This window comes from Protomyctophum bolini, assembly GCF_963924005.1.
Source record: "Protomyctophum bolini genome assembly, chromosome: 21".
Classification (NCBI taxonomy): Eukaryota; Metazoa; Chordata; class Actinopteri; order Myctophiformes; family Myctophidae; genus Protomyctophum; species Protomyctophum bolini.
Genome location: NC_137882.1, coordinates 30210544 through 30229555, shown reverse-complemented (window position 1 = coordinate 30229555; position 19012 = coordinate 30210544). Strand labels below are relative to the sequence as shown.

Here is a 19012-nt window from a genome sequence, read left to right as displayed (position 1 = left end):
AACGAGCGTCTCTCTCCCCAGGTGCTGAACCTCTTCCTGGCGCTGCTCCTCAGTAGTTTCAGTTCGGACAACCTGTCGGCTCCGGACGACGACGGAGAGATGAACAACCTGCACATCGCCATCAACCGCATCAAAGTGGGCGTGGCCCAGGGCCGCACAAAGGTATACCGGTCTGTCTGTCTGTCTGTCTGTCTGTCTGTCTGTCTGTCTGTGATCCGGAGGATGTCAACATTTTATTTATTTTTTTATAATTTTTATCCCACGATTTTGTAACCCATTTTTCGAGGGAGGGGACGGGGGCGGGGCGCATGCTCAGACCGGTGAACCAATAGGATACAGCGCCATGATACCGCCATCATTTTTCCGCCATTTTTTGCAACTGAATGTTCCAGCCATTCAGTTGCAAAAAAAGGGAAAAAAATGAGGTTTTTTGAAAATAATTTGGCGATCCCCTAAAATAATTTGGCGGGTTGAGAACCCCTGCGATCAGAAATCATGGTGGCTGGGCCAGGCTATAGAGCGTCGCAGTCCCTCCCCCTTTCAGAAAAACGAGTGGCCCAGGAAATGAAAACCCAATGCATTCTCCCATAGGCATTTCTTATTTCATTTATTTAAAGACCTTTTAAGCGCTGTACGAAGCCAACTCTTGTTGTGACAAATCATGACAACACACACAATTTTTCGGGCCAAACAAAGAATTAGAAAGTAGGAAAAAACGGCAGGTTACAACACTTTTTTTGTTGTTTTTCTTCTTTGTAATTATGTGTTTGGCCCGAAAACTTGAGGTGAGGGACTGCGACGCTCTAGGGAAACACCACTGTGACAAAACGGATTAGCCATGCACTGTTACACTGAAAACGGTGACCAATCCAATTCTTGCAGCTTAAATAAATAATATACTTGTTGCGTGTGTGTCTGTGCGTGTGTCTGTGCGCGTGCGCGTGTTGTGCCTGTGCGTGCGTGCGTGTGTGTGTGTGCACAGGTGGTGGAGTACTTCAATGGGAAGTTGAAACGTCGCAGACAGAGGCGTAACGAAGCCAAGTCGGTGAAACTGAAACGTCTCAGCAGCGCGAAGCCCCCCGAGGCCAACGGCGCCGTTATAGGTATGGTGACACTTAACCCATTCTGAACGGGAACCCATGTTGGTGTTAGCATCATGTCGTGCTTTAGCTATTGAAAAACAGCAGATCTACAAGCTCATAGCGCGCCACCGAGTGGCGCGCTACGAGCTTGTAGGTCTGCTATTTTTGAGAAATCGAAGAACGACTGAGATTTTTAGAATCTGATCTCAGGTCAGAATGGGTTTAATCAGACCAGTGTGTGTCCAGTGGAAACCTCGTATGAATCTGATCTCAGGTCAGAATGGGTTAAACACACTCCCCGGTGGTTGATTCCGTCGACACAAATACACCATTGGGACGGGACTAACTGTTATATATTGGCATCTGCTCATTTAGAAATGACCCTAGGGACGTCTAGTGAGAGCATGGCTGAATTACGTTGCGGTATATTAGCCTAAACACAAAGATTTTTAATCAACAGGAACATTTCCAGAGTGGGCACTAGCTGGTAAGAACTCAATTCTACCCCAAATTACTGAGATGTCAATTCGACACAGGATTACTGAAATATGGTATAGGCAATTTGGCCTGTAATTAGCCCTTCGCTATAAGTCCCTCCCCAACCCGTTCCTCACCCAAAAGGCACGTTATAGCAGCGAGGAGACAGGGCAAGCTGCCCTTCTCTCCCATTGAGATGCAATGTTTTAAATGACGGGGTTTCTCCATATGAATATCGTGTTTGTATCAGGATTTGACATTTATAAGTTAGATTTAGTGACGCGTTGTAAGCTTGGAGATTGAAAGCCTGCACATTTGCGGCTTTAATATGAACGTGTGTGTGTGTGTGTGTGTGTGTGTGTGTGTGTTTGTGTGTGTTATTATTATGAATACAAACCTGTGTGTGTGTGTCAGGGCGCCATGTGGAAACGTTCGTGGTGACCCCCGATGACAGCTTCCTGTCCAACCCCTCGCTGACCATCAACGTTCCCATCGCCGTGGGCGAGTCCGACGTGGAGTTCCCCACCGAGGACGACGACGACGAAGACCAGGGCGACACCTCCGACGACGACGAGCGAGAGGACGCCACACACACCGAGACCGAGGGAGAGGTAGGAGGAGAGGAGGGGAGGGGAGAGGAGGGGAGAGGAGAGGAGAGGAGAGGAGGGGAGGGGAGGGGGGAGGGGAGGGGAGGGGAGGTGAGGGGAGAGGAGAGGAGGGGAGGGGAGGGGAGGGAGAGGAGAGGAGAGGAGAGGAGGGGAGGGGAGGGGAGGGGAGGGGAGGGGAGAGGAGAGGAGAGGAGAGGAGAGCCAATTATCCGTAACCGTTACAATGACAAAATGTCTTGACCGGTTGTTGTTCTCTCGGTCGGTGGTGAAAACAGCGCCTGCTACAGGCCGTTGAAAAACCTTGTCTTACCCAGAAACGGCGCAATGAATGTCGTTTCTGAGATAGAGCTTTGAATGCAGAATATACAATGCAAGTGGATGCGCCCCCATGGCGCTTTGGCATGGGGGGGTTAGATCAACATATCCGCCTGGGTGACGACAGCAGACTGTTGGTCGAGTGCTGGTGCTTTGGCATGGGGGGGGTCAGATCAACATATGGAATTAATTCTGCACTGGCCATATATGGAGCGTGTCTTGAGTGTACAGGGTTTGATGAGGTCGGATCAATATAATGGAATGTCAGAACAGCTCCTGTGTGGAGATCTAAGGGTTTGAGGTTTGAGGTTGCTGGCCGGCTACATATTATGCAAATCTAGGTGAAGATCCATGTATGTATGGCTACCCAGGGTTTGATGAGGTCAGTGTCGTGATCTTCATATATGGAGACGGCCATATATGGTGGTGTGACATGTCACGGGGCGTGACGTGACACGGCGGAAATGCAGGTTATCATAGTACAATAGTAAAAAAAAAAGGAATATCCTATATATAAACATTCACTTTGCAGATGTTACAAGAATGAAACCACGGTGATCATTTAGTGCATGTTTAACCCGGCAGTTTTAGCTGTAGAGGGCACAAAAAGAAAGTGTGAAAGATCATTGGAATCTGTAAAACCCTGTCGAGTGTGTTCCAGTGTTGATTTCGCCGACGAAAACCACGAGGAAATATGACTACCTTCCTTTCCCTGACGATAACGAAATGAAAACTAAATGGCTAAACTAAGTGTATTAGCAAAATGTATTTCGTCAACAAATACAACCTAGATGTTATAAGGACGGATTGAAGAGATCCAGTAGCACTAAAAGACAAGTCGGTTCATGTTTGGTTGCGCTGGGGTTTTGCACTCTGAAAATAGTAGATCTACAAGCTCAGTTTGTAGATCGGCTATTTTCACCATGGCAAAAGAGTGTAAAATCTCCATTATGATCAACTGTAGATTTAGTCGACTATATATTCTTATCATATTTAGTCGACTAAAACTAGTTTAACACTAATACCTCTCAGATGACTAAAATATGACTACGGGTAAACACAAAATGTATTCCAAAGACTACATGACTCAAACAAAATCAAAGTGAAATGTGCATCTGTGTCTTATTTCTTTTTTGATACAACGTACTGTACACTATCTAGGTCAGTTAACAATGTAATCTCTCCAGACAGATTCTTGCTCTGCTGAGAGCAGAATCTGTCAGTGCCACACTGCCTTAAACAATGTAATGTTGTTGTTCATATTACCAGCACCACTGTCCTGACATCACATCGTCCATGCCCTGGGTCACGCCCCCCCAGAGGCAAATGCAAATTCAAAAGGAAACAAAGAGCAGAGGGTGCTGTTTTTTTCTTTTCTTTGCCGATGGGTTCCCAGGTTGAGACCTGTACGTGCCCGTCGGTCCCACCCCGTTGTTTACTTGTCATAGCACCCGTCTGTCTGTTTCCCACTTGGAGATCTCTGTGTCTGCCTGTGTCTGAAACTGTGGCAAACTGTGGAATGGTTAAGTAATCAATTGTCAGGTGTGGGGTTGCCATGCGGCAATCAATTGGCTGAGGCAGAGGCTGGGAATTGCACAGGTGAGGGCACTTGGTGGCCTCATTAGGCCCACTGCAGGCAGAGCCTGACCAGAGCCTTTTGTGGTGGTTCTGGACAACCGTATAGGCCCGACCGACTCGATACCAGGCACTGCACTCCCTGCGGGGGTGTGGAACGCGTGTGTCGAATGTGAAGTCGGTGGGGCAAACGGTTCTCGAGTTACGTGCATTACTACACACACGCAAACTCGCACGTGCGGCGCATTTATGGTTCTGACTGCAAGTCAGTGTTCCTGCCCAGGTTTGGTGGTGGTGGTGGTGGTGGGTGGGTGGAGGCCAGCGGGGCCATTTCGTCATCATCCTGCTATGCTCGTGGCTGAGGGGCCACTTTTTTTTGCTGATGCTGTCATTTCGTTGACGCGGCGTTTGTCGCACCAGAGGGGGGCGGGGCCTTAAGGATCTGGGGGGGGGGGGGGTCGCGTTTCACGAGACATAATAATATCGCTGGCGGAGCTTGCCGTTCCCACAAGCTAAACACATTGAGTATATACAGTAGTAGAGAGCGGAATATAATCACCATCGTACACCGAGCTTATTTGCTCTTGTATCTTTGACATCATTCTGTCGGCTGGGCCTGCAGGCTTTGTTGGCGGTTAGTTAGAGAAGGATAATTAATGTGAATGACGTTGATATGATTTTAATTCATGACAACGTATCACTGTCTATCAGGCTGCTGTCTGTGAGCAGTGATACTATAGCTTTAATAATAATAATCTCTCTCTCTCTCTCTCGCTCTCTCTCTCTCTCTCTCTCTCTTTGTCTGGTTTTCAAGCTATAAAAGCTGTGTTACTGCACATTGCAACTTAAAGGGAAGGGAAGACTATCTTACAAAACTATAAAAAACTCTCTCTCTCTCTCTCTCTCTCTCTCTCTGTAGCCTACAGACAGTTACTTTGTAAATGGATGGCACAATTCACGCAACTATTCATACAATGAGCACACACACACGCACGCACGCACGCACGCGTGTGTCATCTTGCCAGTATGGAGGTTGAATGCCTGAGGCAATGCATTATGGTCCAACGGAATGTGCGCGTGTGTGTGTGTGAGTGCGTGCGTCTGCTATCTGCTATCTGCTAATATTCATAATTGTAGCTGTCGGTCAGAAACCTTGCATCTCCATGTATGGACATTTTATGTGTTGTACACATGAGGTTTATCCAAATGACTTGTAGGCCCGATCTGCTATTTTCAAATATCCCCCTGGGGTTACTATCAGAATTCCCATAGGGAATTCTTTCTTTCTTTCTTTCTTTCTTTCTTTCTTTCTTTCTTTCTTTCTTTCTTTCTTTCTTTCTTTCTTTCTTTCTGTGTTCTTTCAGATTTAGTTTGCCTCTTGTTCTCCTGTTGCCACCATTGCCTTCATTGTGTTTTTACTCACCTTTAGAACATTCATCTTCACTAAGATTGCACATTCGTTGCTTTCAGTATGTATTATAGAGCCCACTAAAGTTGTAATGGAAATTGGAACAAAACAAGGAAGCTAAATATGAGGAAGTGGAAATATGTGGGAGCTTGCTTGGAGGAGATTTTCGCAACCAAGAGTCTAGGACGCGTGGGGTGTTTTAGGGAAGGGAGAAGAGTCTACGGCGTGTGGAGCGTTGTCCAGGGGGTTTTAGGGATGGGCGAAGAGTCTAGGACGTGTGGAGCGTTGTCCAGGATGTTTTGCGGAAGGGAGAAGAGTCTAGGGCGTGTGGAGCGTTGTCCAGGATGTTTTGCGGAAGGGAGAAGAGTCTAGGGCGTGTGGAGCGTTGTCCAGGATGTTTTAGGGAAGGGAGAAGAGTCTAGGGCGTGTGGAGCGTTGTCCAGGATGTTTTAGGGAAGGGAGAAGAGTCTAGGGCGTGTGGAGCGTTGTCCAGGGTGTTTTAGGGAAGGGAGAAGAGTCTATAGGGCGTGTGGAGCGTTGTCCAGGGTGTTTTAGGGAAGGGAGAAGAGTCTAGGACGTGTGGAGTGTTGTCCAAGGTGTTTTAGGGAAGGGAGAATAGTCTATAGGGCGTGTGGAGCGTTGTCCAGGATGTTTTGGGGAAGTAGAAGATCGAGTCTAGGGTGTGGGCAGCGTTGACCATGGTGTTTTTGAGAAGGGAAGGGCAAGCGTCCTTGCTCCGCGTGTGTGAGGTAAAGGGCGTATAAGGGGTGAATCATTCCCGGAAGGTATGGTGGTTCCATACCCTTAATTACCTTGTAGGTCATCCCCAGTGTTTCGAGGAGGCTGTATACTGTGGTATCTACTGATAAATGCTGATGGTGTATTTAATATGCCTAGCTTATATATGCTATAGCATAACACTACTGAATCATTTTCTGTCTTGCTCTCCACACATACCTGTACCTATACTTTTATTGGAAGGAGGCAGCTATAAGCAGGAGGCCTATATTTCTATAATGAATAAAACCACATTTTCACCCAGTAAAATGTACTGAGCAGAGAGAGAGAGAGAGACCTTTAAGGAAGCCTTTATTTAATCGTTTGTGTACACATATTCTTCAGGACATTTCTAGAAATGACATGCTTTGGGGAGAGAGAGAGAGAGAGAGAGAGAGAGAGAGAGAGCGCCATGTTGCAAATCCTTTCCAGGTGAAGAAGCAGCGACTCTACTCCGAGTCTCTCTCGTGTGACTGAACTTCTCCCCTATACAGTATCTCTTAAGGGAGATGCATTTTGGCCACTTGGGTCATCATGACCCACACTTCACATGACCACAGGTGAGGCGATTGCTCGGTAGACGGATAGAGCAGTGCCTTCTGGCTCAACGGTGTTTCCGTGTGCGGTATACAGGTGAGAAATAAGCCATGCGCTTTGCTGCCTGGCAATTGGTATGAAATGTATGTCCCTCGTGACATTGTATTTTATGTTTATTAAAGAGACGGTCAATGAACACACTCTCTCTTCTCTCTCTCCTCATGTGCTTTCCATTTAGTCTCTAAACAGAAATGACACGTGTGTGTGTGTGTGTGTGTGTGTGTGTGTGTGTGTGTGTGTGTGTGTGTGTGTGTGTGTGTGTGTGTGTGTGTGTGTGTGTGTGTGTGTGTGTGTGTGTGTGTGTGTGTGTGTGTGTGTGTGTGTGTGTGTGTGTGTGTGTGTGTGTGAGTGTGTGTGAGAGAACACCTGTGCTGATACAGCACCTTCTCACCTCTCCTCTTTAATCATGTTATGCACCTGCGCTCTCTCTCTCTCTCTCTCTCTCTCTCTCTCTCTCTCTCTCTCTGAATGTGTGCATAAACAGAGATGTTACGAGCCTTACCACAACACAATACCATGTTAGTGCAATGCACAATAGGCCTCACTCACACCTATAAGACACACTTGTGTCCATGTGTCTTCTGTGTGTCATGGCCGCCTCAATGCATTTCCAATGGGAGTCACATGGTCTGATGACACAACGTTGTCAGCAAAAAAAGACAGAAAAAATCAGCGCCCATGATGTTATCTCCAGTCAGGTGAGAAGCGCCGTGAGCTTGTTCGTCTGCCGTGTTTGATATCCTGCCGGGTTAGATTTTAAAATGGTAAATAAATATATAAATACACGAATAAAACACAATGTTGCACTCTATATGAACGGCAAGAGAAGGCCAGCTAGTTGTTCATTATGAAACGCAAAGCCGAAACGTAAAGCATTGTGGTACACACCGCTTCGAGAGGCTTCAATATGGAAAGTGAAGTATGCATTATAATTAGGGTTCTCCTCGTGATCGGAAATCGGGGGCCGATCACGTCTTTTCCGTATGACTGGAATTGGATCGGGAGCAATAAAACATGATCGGGGCATCCCTAGTATCAATATTATATCTATATGACGAAATTAGACAGAATATTGTCTGTGATTTCGCCAAAGAAAAACATGATCGGGACATACCCAATAATAATAATAATATACAGAATCAAACTACAGCTTGAACAAATGGCTGTTGTTGTGCTAGCTAGTGGAAGTCAAAGCGTCTTGTATTTGTTGTATCTTTTGCCAATCATAGATAGAGTAACACTAATAATAATAATCTTTATTTATATAGCACATTTCATAGAGGGTTGCAGTTGAAAGTGACCTTTGCTAGAGTGACCTTTGCTATTGTTATGAATGTGTTAAATAGGTTAAAGTGTGCGTTGCGTGCGTGCGTGCGTGCGTGTGTGTGTGTGTGTGTGTGTGTGTGTGTGTGTGTGTGTGTGTGTGCGCGCATTCACCTCATTACCTGATAACTGAAGCTGAAGAATTCTTCTCAAAAGAGCCAATTGAATACGACCCCCCCTCTCTCTCTCTCTCTCTCTCTCTCTCTCTCTCTCTCTCTCTCTCTCTCTCTCTCTCTCTCTCAGTGGCATGTACAGTAGGTGTTATGTCTGTGTTATGTAGTTATGTCATTCCTTGGCCCTTCACAGAAACTATTCCATCCATCTCCTCATCGTCTGTCCGCTCATTAACGATCCATGAAGGTGTGTGTGCGTGCGTGCGTGCGTGCGTGCGTGCGTGCGTGCGTGCGTGCGTGCATGCGTGGATGAGAAAAAAAATTTGAGAGCGTTGCTCCCCTTTCTCTGGTCCTCTCGACAGACAGACATACACTCGTGTGTGTGTGTGTGTGTGTGCGCGTGTGCGTGTGTGTGTGTGTGTGTGTGTGTGTGTGTGTGCGCGCGCCCGCGTGCACGTGCGTGTATGTGTGTCCAAGGAACAAGGCGATCACAGATTGATTTTTAACAAGTCTGACATTTGGTCGTGTATAATACGACAGTAGTCTTGGTCTCAATCTCCCTATAGTCACTGGAAATCTGTGTGCAAAGCATGTATACCTTTCAGTACATGTATATTGTACAAAAAATGCAATATATAAAGTGTTGACCCTGTACCTATACGGATGTTGACTGGACATTAGGAACCTGCATTCACCGTATCAATCCATTCAACACACCATAGATATGGTGCCCGGCTGTAGAGCACAGAGTCAGCTATAACGATGGAAGTTGGAGATCTCTGACTATACCTGTTGTGCCCGTGTCAGAGTACCTGTTCCACCCATCTGTCCGTGTCCCTTCAATGCCCATATATGGAGATTTCTGTGTCCGTCTCTCCGTGTCCCTTTATTCCTCATGGAGTTCTGTGTCAGGGCAATGCCCAAATCAGAGCCATCCAATAGAAGAGTCTATAAGATCTAAGAGCGCTGATCTGATTTGAGACGAGCTGGAGTTGGAAATACATTGTTTTCTATACCTAAAGTCTCTTTAATGTTTATGTTGTACTATTACTACAAAACAATCTAAAATAACGGGATTTAAGATCATTAAAGCTGGGCTGTTGCCCTGAGTCCAATGCATTTCTGCCTATACTTCCGGTCCGGGACTTGTCCCAGTTGGTTGTCCCCATTCTCAATAGAAGTCTATGTAGGAGAGACGCCGTTGGACTGAAGCCCCATGAAGTGAACGCAGTTTGCGTAACTCTGTCTAGATCTAAGGCTCTGGGCCAAATTAAGTGTGTTGTCTAATGTCCGGTAGTGACTGCTCTCACCTACCTTCATGATGTGTGGGTCATGACCGAAAGAATACAAGTGGCCAAAATGAGACGATTGACTGGCATCTTCCCTTGGAGATATAGGGTGAGAAGTTCAGTCACGCGAGAGAGACTCAGAGTAGCTTCTTCGCCTGGAAAGGAGCCAACTTATGTGGTTCGGGGCATCTGGTTAGGATGCCTCTCGGGCGACTCCCTATAGGGAGGTCCTCGAGGCACGTCCCACTGGGAGGAGACCCCCGGGGCAGACCAAAGGGCGCCGTTGGAAGAAACACATCGACTCACTGGCCTTGGAACGCCTCGGGATCATCCCCCCCAGGAGGAAGTCACTAATGTTTCTCTGGAGAGGGAAGTCTGCAGCTCTCCGCTTATCCGCGACCCGAATACGGAAAAGCGGTTGAAGATGGATGGATGGACCGGGAGTGACTTCTTAGGTCACATTCTCACCTAATACTTCGGTAGACTTGATGTGAATGCGGAGAAGTTGGGATTCTTGCATATTTCATTTGCTGCGGTTTGCCCTCACGCTGTTATCCGCAGCAATTGGAAACGCAGCAGGGGGGACCTTTATCAATGTGTTCCATTCATAAACTAGCCTACACAGTGAAATCTATGGTGATAAAATTATGCTCAATTACTCATAACGTGTATGTGTCGTGCCGTCGGGGACTGGAATCCCCCCCCCCTCTCTCTCTCTCTCTCTCTCTCTCTCTCTCTCTCTCTCTCTCTCTCTCTCTCTCTCTCTCTCTCTCTCTCTCTCTCTCTCTCTCTCTCTCTCTCACTCACACTCACACTCACACTCACACTCACACTCACACTCACACTCACACACTATACGCACGCAGCCACGCACTGTTCTTTTGTGCATGGAGGCACAGCGCTGAGTGCACTGAGAACAGACAGCAGCGCAAAATGTTTACAAGTTTATCGAGATGAAAGTCCCCAGTCCCCACACAGTGTAGGCTTAAGGTGTTTCCTTAAGCAATTGATTAATGTACTCGTCCTCATTTCGATCAGGGCTTCGGTCTCCTCATTCGACCACGGTAACGAGACATATTTGCGCTGCGTAAAATATGCCTTCTCCGTCTCCAACTGTGTTCAGCTCCTCACCCACCACATTGTTTGCTTAATTTCCTTTATTTACTGCGGATTGCATTCCCACCTGCACCGAATCGTAATCAAGTGAGATTGGAAGCGAAGCATCATTCGAATGATGCTTCACACCTGCCAAACGAAGCGCACTTTCTGACAATGCACAGCAGGATTAATTTTAATCGCAGTAAAGCTTTCTGGTGTGAATGTCACCTTATTGAGAACCGTGTTCGGGTCAGTCCTCAGGCATTTGGGGGGGGGGGGGGGGAATCGGGCTTACCCGATGACCTCGACTGCACAGCAATGGCACAAATCAAACGCTGAGTGAAGAATCAGCAACGTTAATACAGACCTAGCTTGTGATGGAGTGAAAGAGGTTGATTTGTGTGTGGGAAGCTAATTTCTCACTGTGCTGCAATCAACACATCCAAACAGCAGGAGCTTGCATCTCTAAAAATGTCTCTAAAAACAGTGATGTTTACTGTATTCATGAGCACAGAAATGCGCACGCACGCACGCACGCACGCACGCACGCACGCGCGCACACACACACACACACACACACACACACACACACACACACACACACACACACACACACACACACACACACACACAGTCACACACACACACACACTTTAAAGGGCCATGAAAGCCTATTATGCTGATTGTGTGAATTGTTTTCCGCTTGCAGGTGAAAAACTACAGCAGGGTAAAAACATGGCAGGCTGCATAGCAATGACCTTATAATATACAGTGATGTAAGCAACACAGCTGCATACGAGTGACCTTATAGTACACATTAAGCAGCGCAGCTGGCACGCATATACGGCTGACCGTGTCGGGTGATGTAAGGCTTTACATTGTAAAGCAACACAGAGGAATAATGGATTTTCGGGTGTGTCTGTCATGCTTATACTATCTCACGCACGCATTGTTGAATTGATTAGCTGCAACTGTGTCTGGTCTGCCACGTTGTTAATCTGCCGTAGTTTTTTTAACTAGGACAATCAAACAATCTACCAAATCAGCCTGGGGGTTTCATGCCCCTTCAAATGTAAAGTGATATCTTTTTTTTATTTATGTATTTATTTGTATTACCGGTATCTATCTATAAAATGCACCACGTCTCTCTCTATACTGTATGTACAGTATGTCTGTGTGTGTGTGTGTGTGTGTGTAATCCACGCAACTCGAGAACCGTTCGCCCCACCGACTTCAAAATTCTACACACGCGTTCCACACCACCACAGGGGGTGCAGTGATCCGGTGTCGAGTCGGTCGGACCCACGGTTGTCCAGAACCGCCCCAAAAGGCCAGAGCCCAACGGGCACCGTTCTAGTTATGAAAAATGTATTCATATTGTGATAGTAATATCGTTGCTATAGTACCAAAGCCCTGACGTCACTCGCTCATCCTCTGGATCACAGAACGTTTTCTCTATGGAAAATAACATCGGGGTCATGTTATAATCGTATCATAAAAATTGTGGCCCAACAAATGAACAAACTGTCCTAGCACTATTGTCGCGGAGGAGGCTCTGTATCCTTCCAGTCTGGCGGAAATGTCGTTAATTCCGGCGGCGGTCATTAGTGATTTCTCGTGGTCAGTTGATGCTTATGAGTCAATGTTTTTAACACGGTGCTTATATGAAGAGATAATAATTAAACACGTCTATGGGAGTTTAGAAAGGGGGGAAACTGTGTGGAAATTAGTTTGCGATGGTTTTTGAAAACCTTATGACCATATACAGCATGCCAACATTCAAAGAGTAGTTACCAAGTGCATCATTATTTACATTAATCAGAGTTTATACAGTTTATAGGCATTTTCGCTCCCGGCAGCGTCAAAAATCATAACAATTCTACACTTGGTAACTGCTTGCTGGTGATGCTGATTGGCTGTGTGTCTGTCAACAGAAGGAAGAGGACAGCCTATCAGAGGGCAGCACCGTGGACCTGAGGAAGCCGGGCGAAGAAGACGATGAGTCCTCCGAGATGGACGAAGAGGCCATGGAGCCAGAGAACTGCTTCCCTGACAGTGAGCGCACACACACACACACACACACACACACACACACACACACACACACACACACACACACACACACACATTAACAGGGAGTCCGCCAGAAACGAGGAACACGAAGGTTTAAATTAGTACCCTAGCCCGAGATTCTCGGGTTTGAGGGCTTGTATTCTTTAATCCATTTTTTTATCCGATCGCATCGCTAGCTGATGTTGCTAACCGCATCAACACAGAGTGAGACACTTGTCGCGGCCATTTTGAACATACACGCGCATCCACTTCCAGTCTAAGCCCACCATTCACAGCTCCGTATCTCAGAAAGGACATTGAGGGGACCGTTTCTGGTGAATACAAGGGTTTTCAACGGGCTGTACAGCAGGCGGGCAGCTTTTTCCGGCTTTTTCCGATTACAACAACATCCGGGTATGACACCGCACACAGCAGTTTGCCATTGGAACATTCGGTTACGGATATTTGGCTCTTCAAAGTAAGTGTTACGTGCTATAACACCTTGGCAATATACGCTATCGAGGGATTAATTAACGCTGGCGCGAATTGAGTTAAATGTAGAATAGCGGAATGAACCTTTATTCCACTGAGACATTTGGCCTCAAACTTTCATTCCTCCTGGATTTATCACCCCTCCTTCCTCCTGACTCAGCTCCTCCTCTCCTCTCCTCTCCTCTCCTCTCCTCTCCTCTCCTCTCCTCTCCTCTCCTCTCTGAGACATAGGAGAGAGAGAGAGAGAGAGACAGACAGAGAGTATTGTTTTGTAAGATATATTCTAGTAACACATCAGCTCTGTTTGGGCCTTCATAGTTCATAGTACGGGAATGAAAAAAAAGTGAGAGAATGGGGAGAACCTCAATGGGGAGTATGAAAGCTGTTTTATGAATATATCATTAGATAGAAAGACAGTTGTGACCTGTCTTCAACAATCCGTTTGGAGCATGTACAGTATATATTGTACAGTATATAATTGTACAATTATGTAGACGGTTTAGGCTGACACGGCATATAGCTCCATTGTTGAAGAACAGAGGAGGTACAATTACATTATTCAGAGGAGACTCGAGGGGAGTGTTTGTGTATATGATACGATTAAGTGTGTGTGTGTGTGTGTGTGTGTGTGTGTGTGTGTGTGTGTGTGTGTGTGTTGTCTCAGCGTGTGCACATGCGGTGACATTAGTCACGTCTCGGCCCGGATAGGAACAGAACAGAACCTCCTGCTGAGAACGCACGCACGCACGCACGCACGCACGCACGCACGCAGATGTTCTGGTAGAACTGGGATGCCTCTGTCTGTCAGTGTCTGTCTGTCTGTATCTCTCTCCTGATGATCCCAGACAGATATGAAACAGGTGCGTGTGTGCATGAACACACACGCAGGAGGTTATGCACACCTGCGGGTGTATGCCGCGTACGTGTGTGTGTGTGTGTGTGTGTGTGTGTGTGTGTGTGTGCTTGTGTGTTCATTAGGGATAGAAATATTTCCATATATGGAGTGATGACCAGGCACAAAGCTCAGCTCTGTCAACATGACAGAGTGTGTGTTGCGGCGCACAGCATGCACCGTGTTGCGAGTGTGTGTGTGCGTGTGTGTGTGTGTGTGTGTGTGTGTGTGTGTGTGTGTGTGTGTGTGTGTGTGTGCGCGTGTGTGTGTGTGATTCATCAGTGCGACGTTGCAACGCAGCAAAAAGCTCAACAAATGAACATAACACAACTGAGCTCTGCACTTTGTAGCTGCACAAAATGAACCTCCCTTTCATCTAAATGAACATTAGTGTGGTTTTGCATAATGAGGGCCTTTCTCGACCCCACCTCTCTCTCCCTTTGTGTTTAGGATCCAAGATGGCCGCAGCACCAGGAGGGGGTGGGGCAGAGGTGAGCGGGCGGGGTCGACCCTATGCCCTTACTGGGCTGCATTCAAGACACTTGACTTGTGTCTGACACCTGACTTTGATGGATGTGTTGTGCCCCCCTCCCCCCCATCAAACAAAATGTTTGGTCAAACCACATGGGCTTCCATTGGAAATGCATTGGAGTGGCCATTAAACACAGACACAAGACAGGTGTCTTGAATGTGTGAACGCTGCCCAGTAAGGGCATATGTCGACCCCTCCCGCTCACCTCCGCCCCACCCCCTCCTGGTGCTGCGGCCATCTTGGATCCTAAAACACAATATAAACAAATGGGAGAGAGGTGGTGCCGAGAAAGGCCCTTATTAGAGGTTGTATGACCGATATTCAATCTCCGATTATTTGGGTCATACCTTCCGATACCGATTCTGACCGATTCCGATATTATACAGAGGACCACAATGGAAACAAGTCTAGGCCCTATATGGGCTTGGCCCAAAGCCTGTTAATAAAGTATGACATCAATCAATAAATAGCTATATACTCTTTTCTAAGTGTCTGTCTTCACAACTGAATGACTACTGAATGAGATGAGTACGCAAATTAAATGTAGATTCATTCTTTCATTTATATATTGTTTAGCTATAGTGAACACCGATTATTAAATCTGTATTATTTTGAGACTGTTCCGATACCGATATGGCATTTTCATGGCCGATAATGCCTATATTCCGTTTATGCCCTATAATTTAATTAAAATTGGGCCTCTTCCTTACCAGGTGTGAACCAATGATACTAATGAAGGTTCTGTTCCATTTAACCCATTCTGAACGGGAACCCATTTTGGTGTTTAGCATCACGTTATGCTTTAGCTATTGAAAAATAGCAGATCTACAAGCTCATAGCGCGCCACCGAGTGGCGCGCTACGAGCTTGTAGGTCTGCTATTTTTGAAAAATCGAAGAGCGACTGACATTTTTAGAATCTGATCTCAGGTCAGAATGGGTTAATCAGACCAGTGTGTGCCCAGTGGAAAACCTCGTATGAATCTGATCTCAGGTCAGAATGGGTTAATGAGCAGAGTGCCTTTATGCTTATAGTTGTGCGCAGGTGTCGTTTCTTCCGAAAACAGACGATCTACAAGCTCACGTCGTCTGTGATGCGTTTTGAGCTTGTTGGTCAGCTATTTTCCACAGCAAATTTCCACAGCTAAGCAGTGTTGTTTTTGTCTGCAAATTTAGATTTTAGTTTTGGTCATAGTCTCTTGAATAGTTTTCATTTAGTTTTAGTCACATTTTTGTCACCAGGAATGTTTTAGTGTTAGTCGACTAAATCTACAGTTGATTTAGTCGACTAAAATGTATTTTGGTGGCCTTGATGTATACGTCGTATTGGCAAATTTTACACTTGCTGAAAATGTACGTGAAAAAAGGTAGTGTCGACGAAAAAAAATTGGTCTTAGCAGCTAACGATAAATTATGCATAATGACGTAACGGCTGGATCAGAATAGCCTAGGATAGTGGTTTATATTCATTGTCTATGTCGTTGGAATGGGAATATACAATTGATTTATTCAAATTGTCTCTGCTCGCGTGCACACTGAGACACAAACACCCTTATAGGCCACACATGTACGTACGCACGCACGCAAGCATGCACGCACACAAGCACGCACGCACGCACGCACGCACGCACGCACGCACGCACGCACGCGAGACGTGTGTGATGACAGTATAGCCATTAGATTAGCTGCTCCATTAGACGTCTAAATGCCACCTCATTGGTTAATGTTGTGTGTGTGTGTGTTGTGTGTGTGTGTGTGTGTGTGTGTGTGTGTGTGTGTGTGTGTGTGTGTTTGTGTGTGTGCGCGTGCGCACGTGATTCTGTTGGACTTAATGATGGTCTATAGTGGAGAGAGAGAGAGAGAGGTCTCATCAAAGTAAATCTCGTTAGTGTAATTAGATCCCTTCCATGTATTTTCCAAGTCGTTTTCAACAGTAATCAGTAAGGTGTAATCTGATTATCATTTATCTTTTACTTCCTAATAAGTCACAGCAGACGTAATATGATTGGCTGATGAGTGAGTGACCCGGGAGCTTATTATTGGTCGCTGAGTGACTGAGAACCCTGCAGACAGACTATAGGGAAACCCCTTCGTTTGGGACTCTCTAATTTGATTGGTGGAAATCCGTTTAAAATGACATTTGTGTTTGTTTATTAATGTTGTAATAATTGAGCCACACACACATACGCATGTACGCACACAACGTACGAACACACATACGCACGTATGCACACACATACGCACACACGCATGTACACGCACAAATATGCACGCACACATACACGTATGCACACACACGCGCACGTACGCACACACATCGGCATGTACAGTTATACGCATGCACGCATGCATGCACATTAACAGATAACAACGTTTGCCAAGTGACCTGATTGGGTGGGTGTCACATTACAAGTCCGGTTTTCATTGGATTATTTCGCCGGCCTATCAGGAAAAAAAGCCCATTAGTTGCCAAGGGAGAAAAAAAAATTAAGGCCAGTGTAATCAGAGCTTTAATTGGATCACAACATGGGGCGGACGCAGACAACCAATCGCAACAAAGGACTGTTTAAAGCCACATAAGTCTATGACAAGATGGCGCCCAGAATGGCTGCCTGCATGCTTGCGTGCGGACAGAAAATAGTTGTCATGTCAAGGACCCCCAAAATGACTTGCATTCGGTCATGGACCCCCGTGTCAAAACATTTTGAGCCAGGGACCCCCAGAAGCAAAGATTTGTGTTGATACCAAAAAAGTACCACAAAAAGATAGTAATGCCGTGTGTGTGCGTGTGTGTGTGTATATAGTGTTAGTGTATACGCATAGATTCATTATATAGATATTCCACTGTAAGGTTGTATGATTCATGATGACTGTTTTTATGTATTTCATGTTTTACCGCATGTTTTAACTCCTCCTTATGAATTTGTAGATCTGCAATTTCTTTGGAAAGATTGTGAAAATGTGGCGCAAATCTTTGAATATTTATTCTTACACGGTGAACGTTTTAACTCATTTATTTGTCAATCAACAAATTTTCAGATAAGGGTCCGCGGCCAATTAACATACAGTATAATTCTGGGGGTCCTTGATATGAAATAGTTTGAGCTCACCACTGATACAGAAACATAGGTTTTGCAGAAAACTGCATGAAAGACATTTTGTAGAATCTGGTCTCGGTCCTAAATGGGTTATTATTTTATTGTTTTTGTCTTTTTCTCTGATGGATATGTTTTGTCTCTTTTTATTGTAAGTCTCTTGTTTTGTTTGTTTGTATGTTTTTTCAATTTCTTTGGTCCAATCTGTAATTTACTGGTTAAACGTTATTGAAATGCTTGTATATGCCAAAAATCATAAAAAAACAGAGCGTCTGCTAAATTCCTAAATTGTAAATGTAGTACATTGTAAATTGTGTGTGTGTGTGTGTGCGTGCGTGTCAGTGTGCGTGCGCAGGTGCCCGTGTTGTGACGTGGACGTGGCAGCGGGCTACGGCCAGGCGTGGTGGAGGCTGAGGAAGACTTGCTACCAGATCGTCGAGCACAGCTGGTTTGAAACCTTCATCATCTTCATGATTCTGCTGAGCTCTGGAGCACTGGTGAGCACGCACGCACGCACGAAAACACACACACACACACACACACCACACACAGCCCCCCCACACACACCCACATGTGCGCGTACACGTAGCCAAGGACACACACATGACATTTGCAGGGGCACATAAGGAGGGGGGGGGGGGGGGTTACTGAGCCCGCCTGCATGGGAAAATCTGTCAGTTCTGGTGTATATTATGGAACATAGCCTCGAATTGCACCTAAACCAAAACATGTTATAAGTGTGGAACATGACCACATGGGTTTACCTAACTTTGCTACTGCATGGAAAATACGCACATGTACATATGTTACTCTCTCTCTATTTTCCTGTTCGCTCTGTCTTGCACTCTTTGTTCTATCCCTCTGTTTGCTGCGGTGCTCGCTGTGATTGCTATTTGATGATACAGTATATTACACATTTGCTGCTGCTGCATTGTCTGAAATCTTTTTTTATTTATTCTCATGTACCTGTACACAAGATGTAACAATAAAGTACATCCTTGAACCTTCTCTCTCTCTCTCTCTCTCTCTCTCTCCCTCCCCCAGGCGTTCGAGGACATCTACATAGAGCAGAGGCGGGTAATAAAGGTGATCCTGGAGTTTGCCGATAAGATCTTCACCTACGTCTTCATCCTGGAGATGCTCCTCAAGTGGGTCGCCTACGGCTTCAAGAAGTACTTCACCAACTACTGGTGCTGGCTGGACTTCCTCATCGTCGATGTAAGTCTCCATCGGAGGTTCTCCAGCGTTCTGTTTTTGGCCCCTTTTGGAGTTTTAAGCATTTTGCCACA

The 19012-nt window shown here is 45.9% G+C and overlaps 1 protein-coding gene across 1 annotated transcript in view; it reads left to right on the top strand.

The window, feature by feature from the left end:
• scn5lab (sodium channel, voltage gated, type V-like, alpha b) overlaps window positions 1-19012 on the top strand; it is a gene marked incomplete at both ends in the record, with an annotated part of 143496 nt that overhangs the window by 90598 nt on the left and 33886 nt on the right. Inside the window, 6 exons of the mRNA XM_080793847.1 lie at window positions 22-162; window positions 983-1103; window positions 1974-2170; window positions 12597-12717; window positions 18066-18220; window positions 18768-18941. Coding sequence (XP_080649973.1) covers window positions 22-162; window positions 983-1103; window positions 1974-2170; window positions 12597-12717; window positions 18066-18220; window positions 18768-18941 — 909 coding nt within the window. The remainder of the gene's footprint in view (window positions 1-21; window positions 163-982; window positions 1104-1973; window positions 2171-12596; window positions 12718-18065; window positions 18221-18767; window positions 18942-19012) is intronic.